The sequence below is a fragment of the Eptesicus fuscus genome, chromosome 12 (genome assembly GCF_027574615.1).
Source record: "Eptesicus fuscus isolate TK198812 chromosome 12, DD_ASM_mEF_20220401, whole genome shotgun sequence".
In the NCBI taxonomy this organism is placed as follows: domain Eukaryota; kingdom Metazoa; phylum Chordata; class Mammalia; order Chiroptera; family Vespertilionidae; genus Eptesicus; species Eptesicus fuscus.
Genome location: NC_072484.1, coordinates 55,309,505 through 55,336,825, shown reverse-complemented (window position 1 = coordinate 55,336,825; position 27,321 = coordinate 55,309,505). Strand labels below are relative to the sequence as shown.

At 37.3% G+C, this 27,321-nt stretch overlaps 1 protein-coding gene across 1 annotated transcript; it reads left to right on the top strand.

Annotated features, from left to right (window-relative positions):
• Positions 1 to 1,066: 1,066 nt before the first annotated feature.
• On the top strand, positions 1,067 to 27,261 carry THOC1 (THO complex subunit 1). Its single transcript, XM_008160156.3, has 21 exons — positions 1,067 to 1,149; positions 3,210 to 3,283; positions 3,376 to 3,436; positions 4,619 to 4,685; positions 9,356 to 9,474; positions 9,901 to 9,949; positions 10,911 to 11,006; positions 11,707 to 11,789; positions 13,850 to 13,923; positions 15,406 to 15,514; positions 15,959 to 16,090; positions 16,687 to 16,787; positions 18,086 to 18,152; positions 18,351 to 18,401; positions 18,485 to 18,555; positions 19,258 to 19,353; positions 19,900 to 19,965; positions 22,664 to 22,747; positions 25,556 to 25,703; positions 26,430 to 26,505; positions 26,855 to 27,261. Exons 1-21 carry the CDS (start codon positions 1,096 to 1,098, stop codon positions 27,148 to 27,150), a joined length of 1,974 nt encoding a protein of 657 aa, XP_008158378.2. The 5' UTR covers positions 1,067 to 1,095; the 3' UTR covers positions 27,151 to 27,261.
• Positions 27,262 to 27,321: the final 60 nt, after the last annotated feature.

The following is a 27,321-nucleotide window of genomic DNA, read 5'->3' as shown; positions in this document are numbered from 1 at the left end:
ACAATTTTGAGATCTGTTATACAATTAAGCCTGAATGATTCTGTTGATTTTCTAAAAAAAAGACTGCAATGCTCACGGGTAGCCATCACTTTTCACAATTCCCACTTAACAGGCAACACTATGCAAAGTTATCTTTTTGTTGGCTTCCTGTATTCTCGTTAGATGCCAATGAAGCTTAGGTAAAGCACACCTAACTTTCTACTTTTAGGTACAAGGGAGTAAGAACTGGCAGAAATTTCTTCGCATTTTGGGTCAATACAAAATGTATCTCCCCACAGCAGAATTCCAACTAAGACAGTTACTGGCACGTGGCTTCTCCTTGGCCAAGCCTCTCCAGGGAGGGGAGACAAGGGAGGGCAGTGAGGGGACAGGGCTTTCCAAGGGGTGCCTCTACCCGCAGGCAGTGCCGCCCACTCTCCTACCAGCACAGAATACTGCCTTAATCCTTAGATTGCTATACAAGCCACGCTTGCATTCACTATTTTATGAGCGCTTTCCAATAGCCCCGTGACATAGACAATATTTCTATCATCACAGAAGAGTGACCTGCTGATGAGCTACCGCTGCCCGTGAATTAACTACGGCTGATGCGTTACGTCCGGAGCTGAGACTTCTTCTTCCGCGGGAATGACTGCGGCCCGGCAGCCCGCGGCCACGGCCCCTACTTCCCCTGGAGCTTCCTCCGATAACCCACCGGCCTCGGATTCTCCGCTAGCGGTACCTTCCTGCGCGGCCCATGGAGCCGGAACCAGCCCGGCTTCCCCAAACCGGAAAAGCCGCCACGGTGCGCGCCTCGGCCTATTCCCCGCCCGGCTGCGCAGGGCTTACAGGGCGCCAGCCGCCCACACGCCGTCACCCCAGGGCTACTCCACCCCTCGCCCCCCCCAAACCCGGACTTGGCATTGAGCGGCTGACTCCGTCTCCCAACGCCCACCTGAACTCGGTCCCCACAGAAGCTCCCCACGGCCAGCCGCCCCGCCCCTCGGCTCGCGGGCCGCTCTAGCCGCACACGGAGCCGCTCGTCTCGCTGCTCCCGCCTTGACGTCATCTGCCTGCGCCGCAGCGCGGTGGCGGCGGGCGCGCGCAGCCGAGAAGATGTCTCCGACGCCGCCACTCTTCAGTTTACCCGAAGCGCGGACGCGGTTCACGGTGAGCAGGAGGCAGGAGGGTGGGAGCTGGGCCCGGCGCTACTCTTTGCCCTCCTCTCCCTGAAATGATTGGGATTTTGCCCTGGGGTAAAGGGGTGTACGCCGCAGTGTAGGCTTTCGACCCCGTCGGGGGCTGGGAAGGGGAGAAAGCGGCTTACCTGCGTCTTCCCCACCTTTGCTGCCCGCTTCCGCCACCTCCGCCGGCCGGATCCAGGACCCCCGGGTTCTGGGCGCCCAGCGTGAAGGGCTCCTCTGCAGACTGAGACCCGTACGGTCCAGCGCCGCTGCAGCGCCCGCTCAGCCGGCCGTGTGTCTCCGGAACGGGGAGGGAGCTGCTGCAAGGGGAGGGCCGACGCTGTTTTAACCCAGAAAGCCGGCTCCCGCCCCGCCTCCCGATTGCCAGGTGTTTGGGCCGCTAATGCAGCACACCTTAACCCTCCGCATCTCACTCCTAAGAGATCGGTTAAGTCGAGATTCTAAGTGGGAAAGGGCAAACGGATCAGCTTGGAGAGCGTGGCCAGAGGTTGGGGAAGAGTAGTTTTAGCATTTGAGAAACACCTTATGTGAGCTTATGTAACTCTCTTAACACTGTTAAGTAGACTCACTTTTATTATCCCTCGTAGCTGAGGTAGAAACTGAGACAAACCTCCACCCCCAAAAGGGAAGTGATTTACTAAAGTGTTTTTGTTGTTTTTTTTCCTGGCTTCAAACCCCAGTGCTCTTTATGTTGTTCATACATCCCCAGCATGAAAAATCCTGTTTGACTGAATTTGTCTTTAGCATCTGCGCCAATGTTTCAAGTCATGATTTAACTACGTAGATATTTAACAATGCCTATGTATTTACAGTGGTGCCAGAATGAACATTCTATGAAAGGAAATTGATGTTTTTGTAGTAAGAATTTTTCTTGTGTGCAGGTTCTTATTACTTCTTTACCATGCAGTATGGGGTTTGTTTCTTTTTACCAGAGTTAGTATCTTGTTTATGTCACCAGGAATATTTCCTTTCCCTGCCTTTTGCTCTCATCTCTGGTGCTTTGAAATTCTGCTAAGAGTAATTGTTAGGCATATCCAAGATCATCATATTAGCCCTGGAAAGGACCACTTAATTGGAGACCGTCTAGGATAGTGCTTCTTCAGCCTCAGCGTGTGGTGGGATCACCTAGAGATATTGCTAAATGTAAATTCTGATTCAGTAGGTTTTTAATGGGGTGTGAACTTTTGCCTTTCTAACAAATTCCCAGGTGATGCCACTGTGCTGGAGGTAATAAGGATAGAACAACCCTCATTTAACTGGTGAGGAAAATGAACCATTAAGGGATTTGCTCAAGATGACAGCCTGTTCTTGGCAGAGTCAGGAATGGACATTTCCAGTATAAATCTAGTTCCTGTGCGGTTAATATGATGATTTCTTAAGGGTATGTGAATTTTCACAGAAGGAATGACTTGGCAATATTTTTGCCTTTAAAGTATGACTACTTTAAGACAATCAGCAGGTATGTATGCAGTGTTTACTGTAGTGAGAGTCCTAGAGATGACGACTTGAGATGGGTCCTGAAGAATGGGTAGAATTTGCTTGAACAGGTGGGAAAAACAACATGAATGCATGAATACACTAGAGTGAGCTTGATAGAAAACTATGGGGGAAATGGCTAGACCTTAGTGGAGACTGTTAGGAGGAGTGGGAAGTAAGACTGGATAGATGAAATGGGGTATCTTAGGACCTTGAGAGGAGATATAAAACTTCAAAACCAAAATCTGTCAATAGGAGCCATTGGAGACTTTAAAAATAAACAGAATATTCTCAGGAATGTAGTATTTAAAGAGATGAGAGGAAGGAAAAACTGGAATGAGAAAATCAATCTAGAAAGCTCTTGCCAGGTTTAAAGTAATGAGAGTCAATCAAAAGTGGCATTTGAATAAAAGTTACTGATAGAATGACTGATGGGTAATTTCCCAGTTACAAACATTTTTTAGTTAGACATATTATTAATGAATGACATGTTTTTCAGTAAATAATAAGCAAAAATCTTTTCACTTACTTGCTATTTTTATTTTCTAGAAGTCTACCAGAGAAGCCCTGAACAACAAAAATATCAAGCCATTGTTGAATACCTTCAGCCAGTTACCTGGAAGGTAAAGCATTGATATCCCTAAAATATGTTGCCTAAATCTTTATACTTACCCTGAGATGTTTTAAAACTGCAGGTATCTTTTGTTTTTAATAGCGAAAATGAAAAAAAATGTACCCTTGATCAAGCTTTCAGAGGTATTCTAGAAGAAGAAATTGTAAGTATAATTTTATTTATTAAGATTTTACTGGCAAAGTAATAAATTAGGTCATTTAAAAATTGTTTTTATTCTTAGAATGAATATTTAAATATGATTGCTTTTTCTAGAGTGAGCTTACTACTTTGTGAAAGCTGCCTTGATAATAGTATAGGAGTAATTTAATAATTAAGGCTTTTGGCAGCACAGGTGCAGTTTAAGGGTTTGGTTTAATAAATGAAGAGAGCCTTCAGGTGAATAGTATGAGAGAAGTTGATACTAGGTCTTCCTGAGCAAGAACTGGAATTTGAAGTTGGGCCCTCTCATTTTGCTGTATGGACAGTGTGACACATTCTGTAGTTGCACAAAAAGTCCAGTCCGAGGATGTTCAGCATGGGAACTGGGGTTCCATGCTCTCATCCTTCTCATCAACATAAAAGAATAACTAGCGCTTGTCTAACTTCAGTGGATAAATTTACTCTAAATATGAAAAATCTGAATTTATTTAACATTAGTGAATAATGAAAGAAAAAGTTTCAAAAGTTTATTCTTGGTTAAGTGAAGGTTAGGTCCCAAGAAGGTAGATCTTTTTCTTGTGGCAATAATAGTGTCCCTTTCTGCATCAAAATTCACTCTTTCCTCTTCTTCAGACTTACCCATTTACCTTTTGTGAGGTACCAGGCACCTAACTTTGCTTTTCTGGGCCTCAGTTTCATTTGTAAGAAGGCAAATGACATTCTTTTAAAGTTGTGTAAAGTGACAGTTAACGAACACACAATAAATGCTGGACTTGATCGAACCTAAGTACTACTTCCCTTCTATTAAAACCTTCCCTCAGACATATTGATGCGCCAGTACAATTCATTCCTCTGGCCCTGCCTTTGCCTTTGATTGGGTTATGGCATCAGCACTTCTGTGCTTGATTAGCTTACAGGCTTAATCATGCTAATGAAACCAATTTGTACAACCACTGGATTTTAAGTGAATTGCCTATTTATTATTTACTTAATATACTTCTATGATTGGTAACTCTCTTACTACCCATTTTTTGTATTTTCATCTTAAAATAATTTTATCTTCTATGAGAAATAGCTTTATCCCATATTTATGATAATCAGTTTAATGTCAGGGTATGTTTTTATTGTTATCAAATTAGTCTGAACTCTGGCTCCTAAATTAAATGGTTTTCTCCTCTGTTGGTAGATAAATCACTCATCGTGTGAAAATGTTTTAGCTATTATTTCTCTTGCTATTGGGGGAGTAACTGAAGGTAAGTATGGATTTTATTTTTTAAGTAATATGGGACACTATATGCTTTTTTTAAAACTTATTCTCAGCCCTGCACAGGTTATTCAGTTGGTTGGAGCATCATCCCACATGCCAAAAGATTTCAGGTTTGATTCCCGGTCAGAGCACATACCTAGGTTGCAGGTTTGATCCCCAGTCGGTCAGGGACATATGGAAGGCAACTGATCGATGTTTCTTTCTCTCACATTGATGTCTGTCTCTGTCTCTCTGTCTCTCCCTCCCTCCCTCTCTCCCTCCCTCCCTCTCTCTCTCTCTCCCTAAAATCAATAAACATATCCCCTGGTGAGGATTAAAAACAAACATATTCTTCCCATACCTCTCCATCTATCTGATTTTGTTCATTTTCAAGTTCTGCTTACCACCTTTACCAAGAAGTTACCAATGAAAGTAGCTCACCTTTTTCATCTCTAGTATGTAGCACACGTTTTAGTACTTTCTTTGTTCTCCAGTTGTTTCATTCACTCGTTAAATACTGTATTTTTCCGTGTATAAGGTGCTATTTTTTTCTAAAATCATTAGACTGAAAATCGAGGGGTGTCTTATACATGGGAGTCAGCTGAAGAGGGAGCCGCATGGGTGTGTTGCTGCCCATACCTTGTCTAACAGACTTCCTCCAATAACGAGCCTTATTGTTACCAACATCAGCTAATGCTGTAATCGAAGGTGGAGGTGAAGAGTGCACAGATGCAACAGGGACTGTGTTCTGAGCCCATAAAGATGTCAAAAAAAAGATAAATACCTGTAAGCAATTGTCTTACTCTGAAAAATTCAAACTAAATGTAATCAGCTGTGCAAAAGAGCATGGAAATAGAGCTGCAGACAGACAGTTTGGACTGCCTCCCACTGAATGTATGATCAGACAGTGGGGAAAACAGGAAGAACAACTCCTTAGGATGCCAAAAAAGAAGGCCTCAACAGGAAAACCAGCAAAATGTTTAAAATAACTGATTTCTTAATTTTGGATTGGAAAACTAGGGGGTGTCTTATACATGGGGGCATCTTATATACGGAAAAATATGGTATTTTCTGAGCATCTACTATGTGTCTGGTACTAAGCTAGGACTTGGAGATCCAGTGGCTAATGGAGGAAACAGTGTAAATGTCTTACTGTGGTGTAATTACTGCAGTTGAAGTAGGAATGAAATCTGGTTGAAATACTCAAACTTCAGTGTCTAAAGGAATCAGGAAGGTCTTAGAACGGAACTGTCACAGAGTTAGGAAGTGAGGAATGATGAATTTGTCAGGCAGAAACAGATGAGAATAGTTATATGTAAAGGCCCAATTCATCATGGCTAAAGAACTGCAGCAGAGGAGTGAGAGGATGAGGAACATGGTAAGGAGAGACACAGGAAGGATAAGTTAGTGTCTTCTGTAAAGTGCTTTGTATACCAGGCTAAAAGGAGCTATGGAAGAAGAGTTGGGTTGGGAGAGTCAGCTGGCAGGGAAAACTAGATAGGAGACTCTCAAAATGGAACAGTAGGAGGGGAGGTAGTTTCAAGAGATTTTTTAAAAAGGCATAGTAAGTACACAGTGCCTAATACTTAGGGGCTCGTTAACTATTTGCAGAAAGAAGCAATGGAAAAATAGTTGATTGGCACTCTTTAACTGATCTGGCTAAAATTTTCCTTTGATTAATTTAGGTAATTTATGTGAAATGCCTTTTAATGTGTAAAACATTAGTCACATTATTATTTTGATACTTATTCCTACAAAAACTGGAATATACATGGTAAAGTTATCTAGTGTAGTAGCAAGCTATTTTGTGAACTCATCATAATTCTTAAATTCTTGACTTTTCATATTAAACTTTTATATAAAATGCTTATTTATTCACTTATTCATTCAGCATACTTAAATGAGTTCTAAAATGGAGTGTTCCTTGCCTAGCTCCTGACAGTTAGCAGCATCTGCTTAGTTCATTGATTACATTGACTACATTGATATGTTACTCTTGTAGACTAGCAATGCTTTTAACACTTGAAGTTGTGCAAAGTCTATATTTAGAACTTTTACTTTATTTGAGAAAAGTGAGGACTTATGATTTTAGTTAAACTGTAAATAAATGCTATTTTTATTTTATTTTGATGGGGAAAATTCCTCCTTGAAAGAGAATATAGTATTGTTTATATATGTGACACATTTTCAAATTGCCCATAACTAGTTTGTTAAATTCAACTCAGCAAATATTTATTGAGCTTCTGGTCAGTGTCAGACACTTTTGTTAATATATGCAAAAATGCCTACCCTTAGAAAGCTCATAGTACACATGAAGATTAACAGGATATAATAAGTGCTATAATTTATGTACAGTGTACTTCAGAAACAGATGAGGTGAACTGCTCAAAGGTATAAGGTTTTTTGTTTTTTCTTTACAATACACTATGTACTCTCTATTTTGAAAGATTAAGAATTTATCACATGATAGGAGGAGGACTATTTAGGCAGAAAAAGCATTGTAAACAAAATCATGGAAGTATAAACATAGCAAGTTGTTTAGGAACTAAGAAGAGGGTATCTGTCTGTGGCCAAGGTTAAAGTGAAACCAAGAGGCCCATGTAGAGGCTGGGACACAGGTTGTATATAACCCACCTCATAAGAATAACCAGAGGTCTTTATTTTAAATTGAGTTTTACTGAATCAGAATCTTTTACAGGAATCTAAGTTCTATAGTTATCAAATGTGAGTTAACTTATGCCAAACTACACTGAGTGGCCAGATTATTATGATCTCTGAACGCATAATAATCTGGCCACTCTGTGTGTGTGTGTGTGTGTGTGTGTGTGTATTAGAGGCCCGGTGCATGAATTCGTGCATGGGTGGGGTCCGGCCAGCCTGGCAAGGGGGAGGGGACATGAGCAGTTGGCCGGCCTGCCTGCTGGTCGAACTCCTGGTCGAGAGGACAATTTGCGTATTAGCCTTTTATTATATAGGATATACACTGAGTGGCCAGATTATTATGCGTTCAGAGATCATAATAATCTGGCCCCTCAGTGTATACTGCAGCTAAGGGCAGGGAGTATGCCTTTCAAATCTCTTGGATGTACAGGGCATACATATAGTATAACAGAATCTAAGTGTTAAGGGACTTGAGAGGTCATCTAGTCCAGTCTCATCTCTGGCTTCCTGCCTTCCCTCTATCACATCCTTGGCAGGTGATTATTCAGTTTCTACACTCATTGATAGAGCTAAGAATTTTATTTCTGTTAGGTAGTTTCAATTATCAGATTTCCCTTGTATTGAGTTGAAATCTGCTGCCTCATGCCATCCACTGACTAGGCAGTATCCCTCACATCACATTCCATATGTGATCTTACCAATGCTAATTGGTATTGCTAATTGCAGAGCTGGACGTATTGCCTCCTTTTTCTGAATATACTTTATTAATGCAATGTGTTGGGCTTACAGTAATATTTATTTTATTTATTTTTATTTTATTTATTTTACATGCCATGCGTAGGTGGCTACTCTCTTAAACACTGAACAAATGTTAGTAATTATATTACCTTAAAATAGAAGGCAGAATTAGCAGAGAAATAAAAGTATTTTTAGCTGGACTAAATGACCTTTTCTTAAAATATTTTATTTATTGCTTTACTTTAAAAATGTTGAATTTAGAAATAAACAACTTTACTGTTCTGTCCCCTAAAACAATACTATTATTTTAAATGTTCAATAATAATTGAAATCAATATCAAACCTTATCTTTTTAAAAATAATCTTTTCAAGTCTCAGACAATTTAGCAACATTGCAGAACAGTTAGAAATGAGAAAAAAGTGAAAATACTAGTCACAATTCCTCTACATTAAAAACTGCCATTCAGTCCTAACTGGTTTGGCTCAGTGGATAGAGCGTCGGCCTGCAGACTGAAAGGTCCTAGGCTCGATTCCGGTCAAGGGCATGTACCTTGGTTGTGGGCACATCCCCAGTAGGAGGTGTGCAGGAGGCAGCTGATTGATGTTTCTCTCTCATCGATGTTTCTAGCTCTCTATCCCTCTCCCTTCCTCTCTGTAAAAAAAAACAAATCAATAAAATAAATAAATAAATACTACCGTTCATTTGGTATATGGTTTTAGTTTTGCTAGTCTTTTAAAATTTTTATTGTCGTAACCATAATATACATACAGTTTTGAATCCTGCCTTTTTCACTTAACATTATTCCAGGTAATAGTGATCATAACCACCATTTTTAATTGGCTGCATTATATTCTTTTGAATAGCTTAGTGGTGAAGAAAACAGACTAGGAAGCCAGACTGCCTGGGTTCGTATCCCAGCTCTACCACTTACTGGCTCTATGACCTTGGGCACGTTATTTAACTTCTCTGTGTCTCAATTTCCCCATTCTGTAACTGGACAGAATATTATCTACCTAGTAGGGTTAAATGTGTTAGTGCGCCTGACATGTCGTAAATGCTCTAGACATCTTATCAAGAATAATCATCATCATCATTGAGTGCACATACTAAAACTTAAGTTTGTTCCATTTGGGAACTTTTAGGTTCCTCTCATTTCTTGTCTGTTAAAGACTTTTTAGGATTGACAAAGTGTACCTTAAGATATTCTTCTGAGTGATTTTATGTGCTGTTTTACTCGACAGTATTTTAAACTTTTTTTCCTTCAATTTGGCATAAAGGTATTTGCACCGCATCTACACCTTTTGTATTGTTGGGAGATGTTTTGGATTGTCTTCCTTTGGATCAGTGTGACACAATATTCACTTTTGTGGAAAAAAATGTTGCTACTTGGAAATCAGTAAGTGCCTTAGGTTCTTTTTCTACTAACATTATCTTACTATTGATGCAAAATTGTGAGGGTAGATTTTGTTGCTTGTATTTCTAATATTGCTAATTGCTAAAAAGTTTGTCCCTATGAAAGAATTATGTATTCTGCTCTCTTGGGAGAGACAAGGAAGAGTCATTTGTGGAGAAGAAGTTGAAGCACTTAGTAATAACAACTAGAAAATGTACACTTTCACATGTTTAAAGCCATTTTTTGGTATCATGTTTTATAAGAAAATATTTTTATTTTATAGAAAATGTCGTTTGCTTAGAAAAAGTAAAAGTGGCATAGTAGATTCTCAGTGCATGTTAATATTCTTTAATATTTTACTTCCTGTAACTTACTGAAGGATGTGCAGCAACTTCTGAACTATAGTAATTATTTCTGTCTTAATTTCAGAATACATTCTATTCTGCTGGGAAAAATTATTTACTACGTATGTGCAATGGTAGGTAATTCAGTGGTAAATTATTGTTTTTAAAATGTAAATATGGCCAGAAAAGCAGGTGGTTCAATTAACCACAAGGAATAAAATTTGTTAAATAGACTAGCATCTTCATTTTTAAATAAGTCTGATTTATTAAAACTGATCAATGACTTTAAATTAAATTGTTTTTGTTCTGTATTGAAACTTAATGAAAACAACAACAAAAAATGGTCAAACTTATCTTGCCCATGTTAAACTTACTTTATTTCTAACTAGAGGCCCAGTACATGAAAATTCATGCACTGGAGGGAGGGTCCCTCAGCCCGGCCTGCCCCCTCTCACAGTCCAGGAGCCCTCAGGGGCGGGCGGCAACTTGGCGATCAGGGGAAGGCGACGCCCCCATCACAACTCTACTGCTGCCACTGCCAGCAGTGCAACCCTCAGCCGGCCCTGGTTACCTGAGCCTCGGCCAGCCATGGGCGGCTGGGCAACTGCCATCCGAGGCTTGCCTGCACCTCGGGCTGGACCTGGGCAGCTGGGGGGCTGAGGGGACTAGGGGTTTTCGGAGGCCGACACCGCCATCTTTGCGATGGTGTGAGGGTCAATTAGCATATCCCCTCTTTATTAGGATTACTTAGTGCATTTTTTAATTTTTATTGATTTTTTATAGAGAGGAAGGGAGAGGGATAGAGAGCTAGAAACATCGATCAGCCGCCTCCTACACACCCCCTACTGGGGGTGCAGTACATGGTACATGCCCTTGACCAGAATTGAACCTGGGACCCTTCAGTCCACAGGCCGACGCTCTATCCACTGAGCCAAACCAGCCAGAGCTACTTAGCATTTTTGTGACAGTTTCTAACCTCATCTTGACAACTGCTGCTTTAGGAAAATACTCTTAACAAACTGATTAAAAACTTTGGTATGAATGTTAAAGAAGAATGATCTCTTTTGTGTAACCTTTATTTCCATATATTATTAGATCTCTTAAGAAGATTATCAAAATCCCAGAACACAGTTTTCTGTGGAAGAATTCAACTCTTTTTGGCCAGGCTTTTCCCTTTATCTGAGAAATCAGGTAAGCTTTTTTACATTAAACATGCTTTGCAGGAAAGTCTTTTCCAGTTTTTAATGGATTACAATCTGTCATGATAATAAGAAATGGTTCTAACATAACAAGAGACTCCGTTGTTGCTTTTATCAATTGGGAAATTCCAAGCAGTTTGGGAGCTGTGAGCCAGGAACGAGGATGAAAACCAGATATATTTCTTATAAATCACAGAATCACACTGTCTCTCTGTGTATTTTTTAAATAACCCACAGCAAAAACCATGAGATTATACTAATATTCAGAGTTTATCTGCCACCAGTAGACCTGCTTATGTATAACTTCTTTCTCTGACAGAAACCTGGCTCATTAACTACAATATATTTCCCATAAATACTGTGATACACTCTCACTTTTTGATTAATACAATTTTTTATCTATGAGTCAACAAAACTATAAATTGCTACATACTGCATTATATTAAATTATTCATGAATATTAAGGATCAACTATATTATATGTAGAATTCTGTGTGCTCTAAAGGCATCTTTAAGAAATGAATTTTAGAACAATTTGAACATACAAGTGTGGTGTTGTTTCTAACTTGATCTTTTCCTTAATTATGGATTTATTATTGTATATGTTTTAGTTATATGACAACAAACTTATATTCTTACAAGTTTAGGTGTTCGGTGGATTTGCTTTGAAATCTTTTTTTTTTTCTTAATAGGTCTTAACTTGCAGAGTCAGTTTAATCTGGAAAATGTCACTGTTTTCAATACCAATGAGCAGGAAAGCACTTTGGGTCAGAAGGTGAGGCTGATACGAAATCTAACAGAACATGTTTATGTTTGTTATTGAAGTAACTTATGAATGGGTCTTCAAAGTCATCAAAAATTTAAAATCTTTATTTCCAATTTATAGAAATAATATGTATTCTCTTTTAAAAATGCAAACAAAATAGAAATATTTAAAATAGTATAGCTACCCCATAATCCAAGGCCCAAAAGATAACCACTCTTAACATTCTCTGTCTAGCCTCCTAAGACTTTTTGTATAAATGTAGTTTTATTCCAAAAATGAAGTCATACTGTTCAAATTCACTTTCTTCTTTTCAAGCAGTAAAAGAAATGGATGCATTTTTGCATCAGTATGTTTAGATGTATGTCAGTGTTCATGGCTCTTGATAAATCTTTTGATGTATAACAATCCTGACAGTGGCATTTAGATAATGTCTAAAAGTGAAAAATTGTTAACAGCATTATAGTGAATAATATTGCTATATTATACAGGTGTATCTGTAAGATAAAGTTTAATAAGTAAAATTGCTATGTCAAAATAATACAAATATCAGATTTTGATGGCTGTTGCCCAGTTACTTACTCAAAGAGGTTATAATCATTGATATTATCACCAGTGGCACATAGAGAATTCCTGCCCATTTTCGCACAATCTCACAGCAATCCTGGGAATTACCAACTTTTAAAATCTTTGCTTAATTGTTGTGTACTTAAAAAGTAAGTTGTCTTTATTTTTACTTACTTCCTTGGTTATTAATGAAGTTGAGGAACTTACTTTTTGTTGATGGGAATTTACTTCTGTGCTGGTTTGAAGCCTTGAGGAAGAGAATTGCCTATTTTTGCCATTTGCCCAGTTTACTGTGAAATGTCTTTTTCTTATTGATGTGTAGAAACTCATTATATAGAATATTTTATATAGAATATTAATTCATTGCCTACCATATGTTGATATAATTTTTCTCAGTTTATACTTTTACTTGTAACTTTATGGAGTCTTTGCTGTATAAACTTTTTTATTTGGTTATAATATTAACATATGTTGGTCTTCGTTTTATTATTTCTGGCCTTGTGTCATGCTTAAGGCTTCTCCTCCATAAGATTCAGCCCCTTTGTTTTCTTCTGGTGCATTTAAGGTTTTGTTTCCTTTTAACCCAGCAGACATATTAGAGTTTAAAATAAATAGAGTTATTTTATTTTTTTCCAAATAATGAGCCAGTTATCTCAGAACCATTTGTTAAATAATCTATTGTTTGCCCGCTGATTTTTTAAAATTATGATACATCCAGAAGACAGTCCAGAGTTGGGAAATTCCTGGACATTCAGCACCTACTATTCATTTAGAAGCCAGTTAAAAGTTTTAAAAATTATTAATTAGATAAAACTAATATCTCACTGTACATTAATGACTATGTAATTTATTACTTAAAGTGTAAAATCATTATCAATTTGGAAGTGATGTTGGCTTTGCTTAAGGTTTTTTCAAAATCTTGTCCTTCACCTTTATATATCTTTTAGGTACTTCTTGGACTATTCCATATGAACTTACTTTGAATTTTTCAATATAGAGCTGGACACCCAGCAATCCTATCATGTTCCCAGATTAATAAGTGTTCTGTGTAGGAATCAGGGTGGATTTCCATAATCAAATTGAAGTTGGAGATTAAAAACTACTTAAATTTACTTTATTTTCTACAGTTCTTAGAGTCCTTAATATACTAATGATTTTCTCAATTCTCTAAAAGGTCGTTGTATATATTTCCAAAAGGTATTTTGCCTTACATTCCTTATTCCCAGAGAGAATCTACTTAACTATGTTTGGAGAAATACTGGTTTAAAACTTCACGTTGTCTTCATGGCTGTCCTATATCATTGTCATACGAGTCTTTAGTTCTCAGATCCTTATGTAAAATACACATTGCCTTAAGGATTAATTGTAGGTCTAGGTAGTTACTATGACTAGACTTTTCTACTAATGATTTTCTAGCATTGTGTGAATAACATTCCAGGATTTACCTTCTGCCTGACAATTGCTTCATGACAGGCTGTACTGTTGTTTGTTTGTTTTTAACTTAGCACACTGAAGATAGAGAAGAAGGAATGGATGTAGAAGAAGGTGAAATGGGTGATGATGAAGCTCCAACAACTTGGTGAGTTTTTAGTCCAGATTTCTTGATTTACAAAGTTAATACCTTACTTAACAAGTTCTAGAGAGAGAATGTAGATAAAGATGAAGGAAATCATGCTTAAAGATTTATTTGTAACTTTCATGTAAATTACTTAAAATTATTAATTCCAATTACTAATGGGCTGTATCCAATGGTTTCTAAATTGTGTGCGCAGACGGCTCATTGTTCCTAACATGTAAAAGACCAAGCACAAGCAACCTAGATACTCTTCCCCTTGTCCCTTCCATTCAGCTTTGTGGACTCAATGCCTGTGGATATTGAGCCTGATTATTTAACATCGATGAGAGAGAAACATTGATCAGCCGCCTCCTGTACACCCCCTACTGCGGTTGTGCCTGCAACCAAGGTACATGCCCTTGACCGGAATCGAACCTGGGACCCTTCAGTCCGCAGGCCAACGCTCTATCCACTGAGCCAAACTGGTTAGGGCTTCAGACTTCTTAAACTAAATTTTACACAAGCAAGTTATCTTATACTTTTTTACTCTTTCTTATTTTATTTACAAAGAAACTAAGGCATTTTTCAGTCTTCTAAACATTAGTTCCCCCTTCCAAAAAAACTTTTTAGTACATGTTAAAAATTATGCTCACTTTATTTTACTATAATCCTTTCAAAAGCATTATATGTCTCTGATACTCCCTAATCATCAGAAAAGGTAATTTTCAATATATCCATCCTGAAGATGAAGAATGGGAGGTTAACTTCCTGTCATTGGGCAGAATAGAGATGGCAGGACTCTTAAGATCATGGGACTATGTGGATCACCAAACCTACTTTCTGTTTCCCATATTAAATTGCAGTCTTATTTAGAATATTTGTATGGGCATGAAGTTTAGAGAAAAGCTAACTATAATCCATTGGTTCAACTTATTAAGGTTTGTTTAGAAAGAATGAAGTACACAATTGTGATTACAGACAAAATTAATTTTATAGCAATAATATTGAACATTTTTGTAGATATTTGGGATATACATTATTTAATATCTCAAGCAGTTTTTACATATGGATTATACTAAAAGGCTTCATTGGCTGTTTTAAGTGATGTAGAGGATTTTGTTAAAAAACATTAATTTCATGGATTTAAAAAGTCTGAAATGTTTGTTTTAACATTAAAGTTAAAACATGCTATAGTATAATGATTGCTTATAAACCTAAAATTTATAAGTATGTATTGACACTAGATTTGTACTAGTAACATAATCTTACATCCAATCAAAATTCAAGGGCTCCATCACTATATATAAAGGGGGGTGGGTCTATTTATTAATTTCACTTGAAATTATTTATAAAAGTTTGTAAGTATTACTAATGGGCACTTTTCTGGGGAGACAGACTGTAATTTTCACCAACTTCTTAAAAGCATTTGGGATCCAAGAAAAGTTAAAAGCATTTAGATATTTTTAAGAGAACTTAAATTATTTAATATATCATTTCTTTTATTAGCTCCATTCCAATTGATTACAACTTGTATCGAAAATTCTGGTCACTTCAGGATTACTTCAGAAACCCTGTGCAATGCTATGAGAAAATTTCATGGAAAACTTTTCTCAAGGTGAGTCGCCAATCCCAGATTACCAAAAGTCCAATATTTTATTGCCCCTCAACTGGATAGGGTGTGACATCATTGTTTCATTTTGTCACAGTCTTTAGCACAGAAATGGTTAAGAGTTTCCGTAGCTTTTGGCTAAATAGCTAATTTCACTGGCAAATTTCTATATACTCTCAAAGCATTCCTTTCTCTGCTTACCCCTTACACACACGGCATAAGAAATTACATTCCATCGAGAGGAGAGAGTTTATTCCTACTTTTACAGTACCATAAATTTCCTACAAAATAGTTTTACCCTCGTTTTGCTATCATAATTTTCTTAATTTGCCTTATAACATGCATATATGGTAACTGGGAATAAATTCTAGATATTCTGATACAGAAAAGCATTAAACAAATTATTGGGCAACAATGGCAAGTATAACTAGTTGATATTTTTATTTGCAGTACTCAGAAGAAGTCCTGGCTGTTTTCAAGAGTTACAAATTAGATGATACTCAGGCCTCAAGAAAAAAGATGGAAGAATTAAAAACAGGAGGAGAACATGTATATTTTGCAAAATTTTTAACAAGTGAAAAGGTACAACTTTTTCACTAAGCATAATAAAAATGTTTTTTTTCTATTTAATTGATATACTTCTTAAGTTCAATAGAAATTTTTCTTTCTTTGGTTAAAGCTGATAAATGTTAGTTTTAGAGTCCTATTTCTTCCTTGTACAAGACTAATTTGGCTTCTATGATGAAAGAGTTTGTTCTGCATTGTCTGTTTTATAGACTTATTTTATAATAAATGCATGTGCCCTGACTGGGACTCGAACCAGCAACCTTTCGATGCACAGGACACTCAACCAGCTGAGCCACTCCAGCCGGGCTCTTTTACCATTATGTCTTTATATGTGGGAAAGTGGCAGCCTTTTGCTTTTTTATATTTCTGCCTTTATTCTGACTTCAGGACCACAAATATAACATTGCTATCCACCAACACAAATATTTCATGACATAAATTGATAGAAATCTAAAGGAAGCTTTTGCCTCTCTGTCCTGGAGCTTGTGCAGTAATGCCTTCAGCAAATGTTACTTGAATTGAAATCTTTCGTTTCTGTAACAACATAACCTGTACCTTTAGGCAAAATTTTAATTCAATGTGTTTTGTGTATATGCTTGTTTTTCGAGTAGTTGATGGATTTACAACTGAGTGACAGTAACTTTCGCCGACACATCCTACTGCAGTATCTCATTTTATTCCAATATCTCAAGGGACAGGTGAAATTTAAAAGGTAAGTATAAATTAATAAATGGGTAGTAGTTTATAAACCACAAAGAGGACTTGTTGATTGATGTATTTTTCTTATATATTGGGCTCATTTTATGTATAACTGTCACATCCCTAAAACATTTCTTTTGCAGCAACTTTAGATAATTGAGCTTTTATTAGACTACATGTTAGGATATTTGTTTTAGAGAAAAGGTCTAAATACTTGCAAAGAAGTATTATATTACCAGGGTAGTTGTGTAAAGAACATGGCTTTACTGCCTGCTGGTTTCACATTCCACTTTCATTACTCACTAGCGGCAGTTCAGCTCTTTCTGACTTGTAATTTTAAGATAACACATATCAAGCACTCAGAAATGTTCTTTCTTATCCTTCTGTTTGTTGTAGAGATTTGGTATAGCATAGAGAAAGATCAAGGGCTTTTTGGAGCTTGACCTAGATTTGAATTCAAGCTTTATGGCCTTGGGCAAATCATTGAATCTCTAAAGTCTGTTTAATATGCACACATTCTCATTTTGAGAATTAAATGAATAATGCATGTAAAGTGCTCAGATCTCGGCACGTAGTAGTCTATTAATATTTCTTGATTGGCCATAAAGCACCTAATACATAGTGAGAGCTGAACTAATGACAACTATTAATAATTTGGGTCTGCTTTCCGTCTTCTCTAGGGCTTGGGGTTTTTATTCACTATATTTGGAATGCATTTTAAAGGAGTGCAGCATGTTCTATCTGAATGTGTATCATTTAGAGCACGATTGGGGAACCTTTTTCTGCCAAGGGCCAATTTGGATATTTATAACATCACTCACAGGCCATACAAAACTATCAACTTAGAAATTAGCTGCTGTATTTGGTCAAACATTTAATTAACTTATCCCTAATGCCTTGGCAGCGCCAGACCAAATGATTTTGTGGGCCTTGTATGGCCCAAAGGCCAGACGCTCCCCACCCCTGATGAATAGGTTAATATCTCTCAGAGGTTTTCACCCCACATTATTAAACTGATTATTTTAGGAAACATTCACTGCTCTGTTTATATTTAATTAGATTAATTGAATGTTTTAGTCTCTTCTATACTTTCATGTCTTCAATTCTAACCATCTTGAAGATGAAGTGCAAGAAGTTTTTATATAATTATCTCATTTGTGATTGTTCTTGTCTTGGTAATTTTTGGCACTTTTTATATTATGCTTAACTTATCTGTTACATGTCTTGTGTTTTTTCAAAAAGAATATAAACCTTAAAATTGAATGTACATTGCTGTTAATTCAAGCATGCTGTTATTGCTTTGTTCCGTAGTTCAAACTATGTTTTAACTGATGAGCAGTCACTCTGGATCGAAGATACTACAAAATCAGTTTATCAAGTAAGTTCAACACGCAACAAAACCATGATTGAACAAAATGGAAATTTAGAATTTTCTTTGTTTCAGCCCCAAATAGGAAAATAAGGATAAAGTTAAGCTCAGGTACAAGACCACAAACACTTCCTGGTTCTCTGCCTACAAACCACTCCTATGATGCAGAAAGTTGTTGAAAGCTTAGTATATTCTTTCTAATCACAGCTGCTATCTGAAAACCCACCCGATGGAGAAAGATTTTCAAAGATGGTAGAGGTATGTGTTTTATATTTAGTTTTCTTAGCACCAAATAGAATTTTAGAAGCTCCCATTATGCAAATGTAACTTGTTTTTCTCAGCATATATTAAACACTGAAGAAAACTGGAACTCATGGAAAAATGAAGGCTGCCCAAGTTTTGTGAAAGAAAGGTAAATATATACTGAAGCAATATGAGTAATATTAAAATATAATTTGATGTGATTCTATTATGTAGAGATATGTGTATATGTATTTCATGTAAAAAATGTACGTTAAGCCCAGGCCAGTATGACTCAGTGGTTAGACCGTTGGTCCGTAGACCTAAGGATCACAGGTTCGATTCCTGGTCAAGGCCACGTACCTGGGTTGCAGGTTTGATACCTGGCCCCAGTTGGGAAGCATGTGGGAAGCAACCAATCAATGTGTGTCTTCCTCACATCCATGTTTCTATCTCGCTCTCTCTCCTTCTCCCCCCTTCCTCTCCCCCCTTCCCTCCCCCCCTCCTTCTCCCTTCCTCCTTCCCTCCCTTCCACTTTCTCTAAAATCAATGGGAAAAAATATACTTGGATGAGGGTTTAAAAAAAATAAGTTGAGCTCAATAATAATATAACCACTCCAATTTATTTTATTTGAACTTTTCATCTCAAATTTCTTGAAATTAAGCTCCCAGAACAAATTGATGTATTAATTATCGAAAAAAATTTGTATACCCACTTACCATTTGTACTGTGGTGTGGCATTTTGGTCTTTTATCTCATGAGTGTTCTATAATATGAAGCTTTCATCTTTTTAAGAAAACAATGTTTTCTTTTACATTAAACACTTCCATTTCTGTTGTCCATTGTAATTCCAGTATGTTTTGTTCACCACAGAACATCAGACACTAAGCCGACGAGAGCAGTACGAAAGAGAACAGCACCAGAGGACTTCCTGGGGAAAGGGCCCAACAAAAAGATTCTGATGGGAAAGTAGGTTAACCTGTCTTCATACGTGGAATGTTACTGGTTATTTTTTATTTTGAAGATGTTACTGTAAGAACTCTCCAATTTTTGTGTTTGTCTAGTTTTTTATGTGTTTGGTATATACATAGATGATGACTAAAGCAAAATACCCCCTATCAATCTCTAAGGCCTATTATGTGGTTCATGCAAGTGCACATACTAGTACTTCCATTTTGTCTCCTGCTTCCAAAATCCAAGGCTCTAGGCTGACATTTTTACCACATCACAGACAATGCAATTGCATTGATCCAGCTCATTTCTAGTTGTTGCATAATACCACAGACCTTTCTTTTACCTTCTAGTTAACTGTAAATTGCTTTAAATTGTGCTTGAATATTTTTAGAAAAAAAAGTAATTATTGTCATTCAATATATGCTCATATAGAAAATTTGCCAAATACCAAAAATTAGTGAAGAGAATTAAAACTCCATTTAACTTTTAAGTATTTTTATAGCTTTAGACATATCAGGATGGTGTCCATTAAAAATGTATTTGTTTATGTGTATTTTTTAGTGAGGAGTTAACAAGGCTTTGGAATCTCTGCCCTGATAATATGGAAGCCTGTAAATCAGACACAAGGCAAGTTTCAAATGTTTCACATCAAGTATTGCTTTTCTGAAATGTTAAGTAGAGTAGAATGGCCTTTTGTCAGCTATCAGGAGAGTTCAAAAAATTGTGGTTGACTTTGGCACAATAATTTTACAAATCACAAGAAAAGAAGAATTCGCAAAAATAGAAGGAACTACAAACCAAGGTATGACCTAATTTTGTGGTTGCTTCTAGCTAGGGAGCAGTACAGATGATTTCCACTTTTGGGAACCAGGGAACTTGGGTTTTAACAGCCACCAAAGGACAGAAGGTAAGGCCTTAGGCCTGCATGAATTTATAACGGAGTTCCCCTGAACAGAGCTGAGCCCCTCGACGCACTCCATTTTCTGTAAAAGAAGGGCGGAGTGGGAGATGGAGAGACTTGCCACTGGTGCAGGAAACAAGAAAGCTTGTCCATTACTATCGAGGCCAGTGATGGGCAAAAAGGAAAAAGTATTCCCGGGAAATTATAACCCCAAGTCTGCTGCCATGCGTTCCTACAGTGTAAATATATCCTACCAGCAGTGTAAAGGAACTCTGGGCTTTCTGGAGGTCACATCTTCAACCCAAGCCAAGGACCCTGTAGATAAAAATCTGAAGTTCACCATCCAGACTTGACAAAATATTCAAGACCATTCGCCATGAGTAAGAGTCAGCAGACAGAACAAGCCACAGAAGTTAAACATCAGAATAAGGTTTACAATAAGTATATTTAAGATAATTAAAGATATAAAAGAAGGAATTGAAAATAAAAGAAACATGACATGACCTAGTCATTGAAATTACAAAATAGGCAGGTAAAAAATAGCAGGCTTGACATAGGTGAAATAGAATTATTTTAAAAAATCACCCAGAAAGCAGTACAGAGGGATCAAGAATTAGAAAATATGAAAAAGTCAAGCACCACAGAATGAGAAGGTCCAACAGACTTCTAATAGGAGGAAATAAGAGAATGGGAAAGAGGCAGTAATCAAGAACATAATGACAGAATTTTTGTTTCAGAACCAAGAATTAGCATAAATTCTCAGGTTCATGTGGTACAGATTTAAGTGGGATAAACAGAATAAATCCTTATCTCTACACATTGTAATAAAGTCACCAGAGAGAAAAACCAGAGCGCCTTCAAAGGAGCAAAAAATCAGGCCGATGGCAGACTTGAAGACCAAAAGAAGCCACAGACAGTGGAATGATAACTTCAAGGTGTTGAAAGCATGGACTCTGAATTCTGTATAACAAGTTAAACAGTGGGTCGGTTAGCCAAGAGAGAAATAAAGTTACTTTCAGATTAAAACTGAGAATCTGTCATCAGCAGTCTTTAAAAACCTATCAGAAAAAAGTTGAACCCAAAAACAATGTGAAGTTGTAAGGATTGCTATGCAAAGACATTAGTAAATATGAGTAAGTTTCATCAGATTCATTATATAAAGCAGTAATATTACTAATTGGGGGTATTTTAAAAAGGTGGAACTAACATACTTGATGAAAAGTAACCCTAATATAAGGAGTGATCAGATCTAAAGAATGTTACAGATAAAGATAGAGATAATAACTAGACTTCAAGTAAAGCATGCTTGCTAAGTATGTAAAAGAAACAAGTTGAGGAAAAAATAGAGAAAATTCAAGTGGTCAAATAAAATATAAATCAGGGTTGTAGGCGGGTACAAGCTGAATTGCATTAATTGAAAACTTGAAAAGATTCAAAACAATATATACTTAATTTTTTTAAGAAAAAGCAGCACATGAATGATAAATACCAAATTCTAAAGAATGGCTAACTCTGGGGAGAGAAAATGAGACTAAGGAGAGGTGCATGGGCACTCTCAGCTGTATTTGGAACATTGAAAGTCTAAAGCAGATAGGGCAAAACCTACAGTGCTCATCACAAAACTAGCAGATGGTTTCAAACATTTATGAATGATATTCTGGTTATGATGGCCTGGTTGGAATTTTAGTGTGAACCCTGTTTTACTAGTGTGATGTGTAGAAGAGTGATGGTAAACTCACAAGCAACTATACAGGCCTGTAATGTTCACCAGTTACAGAGCATGTTCTATTCCAGTAAGTTACTAGATTTTAGGCTTGATTTTTCTTCAGAGAACTCATTTTTCTCATTTTAGTAAAAAGATGTCTTCTGATCAGATCTTTAGATCTTATTTGACTTTGTCTCAAATTTTTATTTCTGAAAACAAATTTAAGAAGATGCAATTAAAAACCAGCCATGTGCCCTAGCTGGTTTGGCTCAGTAGATAAGAGTGTCGGCCTTCGGACTGAAAGGTCAGGGGTTCAATTTGGGGTCGAGGGCACACGCCCGAGTTGTGGACTCAATCCCCAGTAGGGGGCATGCAGGAGGCAGCCAATCAATGATTCTCTCTCATCATGGATGTTTTTGTCTCCCTCTCCCTCTCTGAAATCAATAAAAAATTTAAAAAAATAAAAACAGCCATGCTACCATGGCAGCAATCTAAAAGAAGCTCAAAGTTCTTGAAATCTCAGTACGTCTGGTTATTATTTTCGGTTTAATTCTGGTTTAAAGGGAAAAAAATCCATGTGTAGACATAATGTGAAAATTTCCTGCTTGCTGGAGAAATTCAAATGCTAGTAAACCCCTGGCTGCCCTCTGTGACTAGTAACAAACTAAGTCAAGTGTGAGTAACGTTAGAATCCTCACTAGTTATTTTTTAACATCCAGAGAATATATGCCAACTTTGGAGGAATTCTTTGAAGAAGCCATTGAACAGGCAGACCCGGAAAGCATGGTTGAAAATGAATATAAGTAAGTAATGTTTTTTTCTCATGATCTCATTTTCTCTAATACTTTTCCTTGGGAATTTTATGCATACTAGAATGCTAATAAGGGAGACAGCTGATAGAGTGGTACTTTTCCTCTTAGGTGAGTTTATGTACCAAGTTCACATTATTACACATCTGATTTCTATGACCATTCCCATCAACTTACCAGGCATTACTTAAAATCAAGCTTATTTCAAAAAAATAAGAAAAATCCCTCTTGAACCTACATCTCTCTCCAAATATCACCTATTTTCTCTGTTCCCCTTCAAATCAAAGTCAGGCATACCTCGTTTTATTGCACTTCACTTTATTACACTTCACAAATGTCAGGTTTTTTACAAATTGAAGGCAAAACCCTTTACGAGCAAAAAAAAATTACAACTCACTTCATTGCAGTACTCACTACTGCAGTGGTCTGGAACCAAACCCACAGTATCTGCGAGGTATGCTTGTGTCTCCCAACAATTCTTGATAATTGCTGCCTTCATTTCCCCACCTCCCATTGTCCTCAGCCCGTTCCTGGTGGGCTGTCTCTGGCTGTCATACAGCTCTTATCAAGGTCACTTTTTTTTTTTTTTTTACCCCTCAATAGTATTCCCTAGTTGGTTTCTGCCTTGTTAGATAACATTTTCTTCTCTCGACAGCCATCAGACTATAGCTCCCACTGTTATCCTTTTGTCTAACTGCTTCTGTCTCCATTGCTGGCTCCCCAATCCTCTGCCTAACTTAAAATTTTGGAGTAGCTTCAGGACTCAGTCTCAGGTTCTTCAACTAAATCTTCTAGGTAACACCACAGCTCCATGGTTTTGAATAGGCCTTATGGTACTCATTTAAGGGCAAGGGCCCTCTTGTCAGACTGCTTAGGTTCCAATCCTGGGACTCTACCACTTAACTTGCTAGGCTACGAGGACTAATTAAACCCTTCTGTTTGTTTCCTTGTCTATTAATAGGAATAGTACCCATTTCACAGGGTTATTCTAAGGATTAAGATGATTTACTTTGAACCATGCATGCTGTAGTTAGCACTGCGAAAAAAATGCTCTGACCAGTTCTGGTCATTTTTCCATGCATTAGCCCAGTGGTTCTCAACCTTTCTAATGCTGCGACCCTTTAATACAGTTCCTCATGTTGTGGTGACCCCCAACCATAAAATTATTTTCATTGCTACCTCATAACTGTAATTTTGCTACTGTTAATGAATCGTAGTGTAAATATCTGTGTTTTCCGATGGTCATGACCCACAGGTTGAGAACCACTAGCAGGGTCGCATTAGCCAGTGATCTTGAAATTCACAAGTCAAATCTGTTGCTATGTATTACAATTAAGATGAAGTCTTACTAACAAGCCTCTTTTATCTGATTTGCACCTTTCTACCTCTCCAATCACATCTTCTTTGCTTATTTTCTCTGCTCAAACCATACCAGCCCTGTTTCTGTTCAACTCAAAAGGTACTCCCACCTCAGGACCTTTGTTCTTGCTGTTCATTTGCTTGAAACTTCCTTCATGGCAGTCCCATGGCTTGCTCTCTCAAACTCTCATCTTAAATACTGAGCAGTTTTCCCAGAACAAGTCTTCTCCTTTTCCTCTAATGCAGCCGTTAACATTTATTTCATAGTACGTATCACCATCTGAATTTGTCATTTTTTTCTCATCCTTATCACTACCTGAAATTGTCTTAACCCTTGTATTTATCAATAATGATGCTTCGCAACAGATTTATTTACTATGTCAGTTACTTCCTAAGCACTTACCTTATATAACTCTTAAGGTAAAAATTGTTCTTGTTTCAGCTAGTAAATGGCTAAGCCAGGAAAATCACTTGTAACCTCAGGGGCCCTGAACTGCAGTGTTGTGCCTCAAGTGTTCAGGGTGAACTTAAAATCTCCATGACTCCTGAGTGCCCAGCTCAAGTATTTGTTGAATGAATATTGACTTATTATTGTTAGGTAAGACTAGGTAGAGTGATAGCCCTCTAAGATTAGTTTAAGAATCTGGATGGTATGGTTCTCTGGAGAATAATTTTGTATGTATAATTGACAGAATGAAATGCTTGAAAGATTCAAATTATTTAAACAAATGTGTCAGAGAAAAGGTTAACTATTTTCGCAAAGCCTCATAGCATGATGTTAACTTGGTAAGGGTCCCACTGTCTAGGAGGAGTTTTGTAGGTGCCAGCATGCCTCAGAGGTAATGAGGCTCTAAGTAAACGAGGTTGCTACTCTAACAACTTGGGGAGGAAGGATATTTCCAAGTGACTTGCAAAAAACTCATAAATGGCGGGGGGGGGGGGGGGGGGGAGAAGGGGGGGATTGTGATCTGGATTCTTCTGCAGTTTGCCTGTTTTCAGGAACACTGTCTTTAAAATTTCCCTGAGGTTTCCATTTCTCACCTTACTGTATACCACCTGTTACCACTTTGCTTCCTTACGGAACAGTTCATGGGTTATATCAACTCACTAAACATGTTAAATTCATTTTCCCCCTACAATAACTAGATTTCTGTCCTGCATATACATCTAGCCAGTCCTGCACATATTAATTGGCTTTCTTAAATTAAGTAAAATGCATACAAACTTTTTAAATGTGCTTGCTGGTGTGACCTCTCTTCAGACTGTTGGTTTCTATGGTAAGTGACCTGCACACAGGTTCTTTGGGAATATGATCAGTGAAAAGAATGGTACCTTCAGCTACTTATCTAAGAGTTACCGAGTTTCACATGGTGAGTTACATTAACTAGAAGGGAATATAGAAATAAATGACTATATAAAGTTATGACCGACACCTTTTTATAGGGCTGTGAACAATTCAAATTATGGTTGGAGAGCCCTGAGACTGTTAGCACGGAGAAGCCCTCACTTCTTCCAGCCAACCAACCAGCAGTTCAAAAGTTTGCCAGAATATCTTGAAAACATGGTAATAAAGCTAGCAAAGGAATTACCAGTAAGTATTATAAATCTGTTTTTTTAATTTCCTTTAGTTAATGTTAAACTGCTATCATTTGAACAGAGCTGAATTTATAGAGTTGTGGAAAAAATCCACCAACTCCCATGTTTTAAAATGAGGAAAAATGCACTTAAGGATACATTTCATAGGAAGTACATAAACTGATAAACTTGAATAATTTTTATACTGCATGTATAATTTAAGTCTGTAATACTTTTGGATAAACGATTATCATTTTTCCTGTTTGTTGGTGCATTATATTCAAAGACGGTAGCAGTAGGCAACTTGGCCTTACTACTCTGGCTTTATTTTTCAATCATTTTCTCATTGTATTGCTACAATATGGTTCTAATAACTGTGCATAAAAGCTAATAAAATCACTCAAAAAATGTTAAGGACACAGTTGCTCAACCCTAATATTCCCTAGACTTATTATTACTATATGCGAGGTATGTGAAAATCATTTTAACATCTTTTACTCTGACTCCCTTCTTCCCAGGTTAGGGAAGTAAGGGGAGTCTTTCCAACTTTCAGATCTTCCCCATCCACTCCTCCAGGTTAACACTGTTCTATTTGTCATATTTAACATTCACCTTTAACACCCCCAGGGGTAAAGTTCTGGGTCCTATACTTGGAATGTCACAATCAGCTTATCTAAACAAATGAATCCCCAGTTACTTTAGAAGTTGGCATTCTTTTAAACATTCTCCTTACTCATTTTAGCCTCCTTCTGAAGAAATAAAAACAGGTGAGGATGAAGATGAGGAAGATAATGATGCTTTACTGAAGGAAAATGAAAGTAAGAATTGAATTTTCTTGGCTATTTTACAAAGATTGTGGTTCTTTGTTGAGAGGTACGTTATTTAATTTGATCTACTTCTCAACTCCTACCATGTATCTCAGCTGTTTCTTATAGTAAGGAATTTAAAGCACTGCTTGACAACAACTTAAAAATGATTTCCTAATGGTCATAAGAACAGTATTCAATCCATGGAAAAATATAAAAGGAACTGTTTTACTTTTAAAATAAAGCCTGTTAAAGAGGATTAATATTTTGGTGGCCCCATATCTTCCCATTTCTGTTGTATACTTTGAATAGTACATGTCCTCGTACTTGGTACATAATTTACATTTCTTGTGTTTTCTAGGTCCTGATGTTCGCCGAGACAAACCTGTAACAGGGGAACAAATAGAGATATTTGCCAACAAATTGGGTGAACAATGGAAGATTCTGGCTCCCTACTTGGAAATGAAAGACTCGGAAATTAGACAGATTGAGTGCGACAGCGAAGACATGAAGATGAGAGCTAGGCAGTTACTAGTTGCCTGGCAAGATCAAGAGGGAGTCCATGCAACGCCTGAGAATCTGATTAATGCACTGAATAAGTCTGGATTAAGTGACCTTGCAGAAAGTCTAACTAATGACAATGAGACAAATAGTTAGCTTTTTTTTTTTTTTTTTTATTAAAACTGTGATAAGACTTTGTTACCAAGCAGCATTTGTTAAGAGGTCCACTGGTTTTGGTAAACAATAAACATTTTTATAACAGTTGTACAGTTGGCTGGTATTCCAAGAACAAAACATGTATTGGCTCTTGATAACTGATCTCAGGGT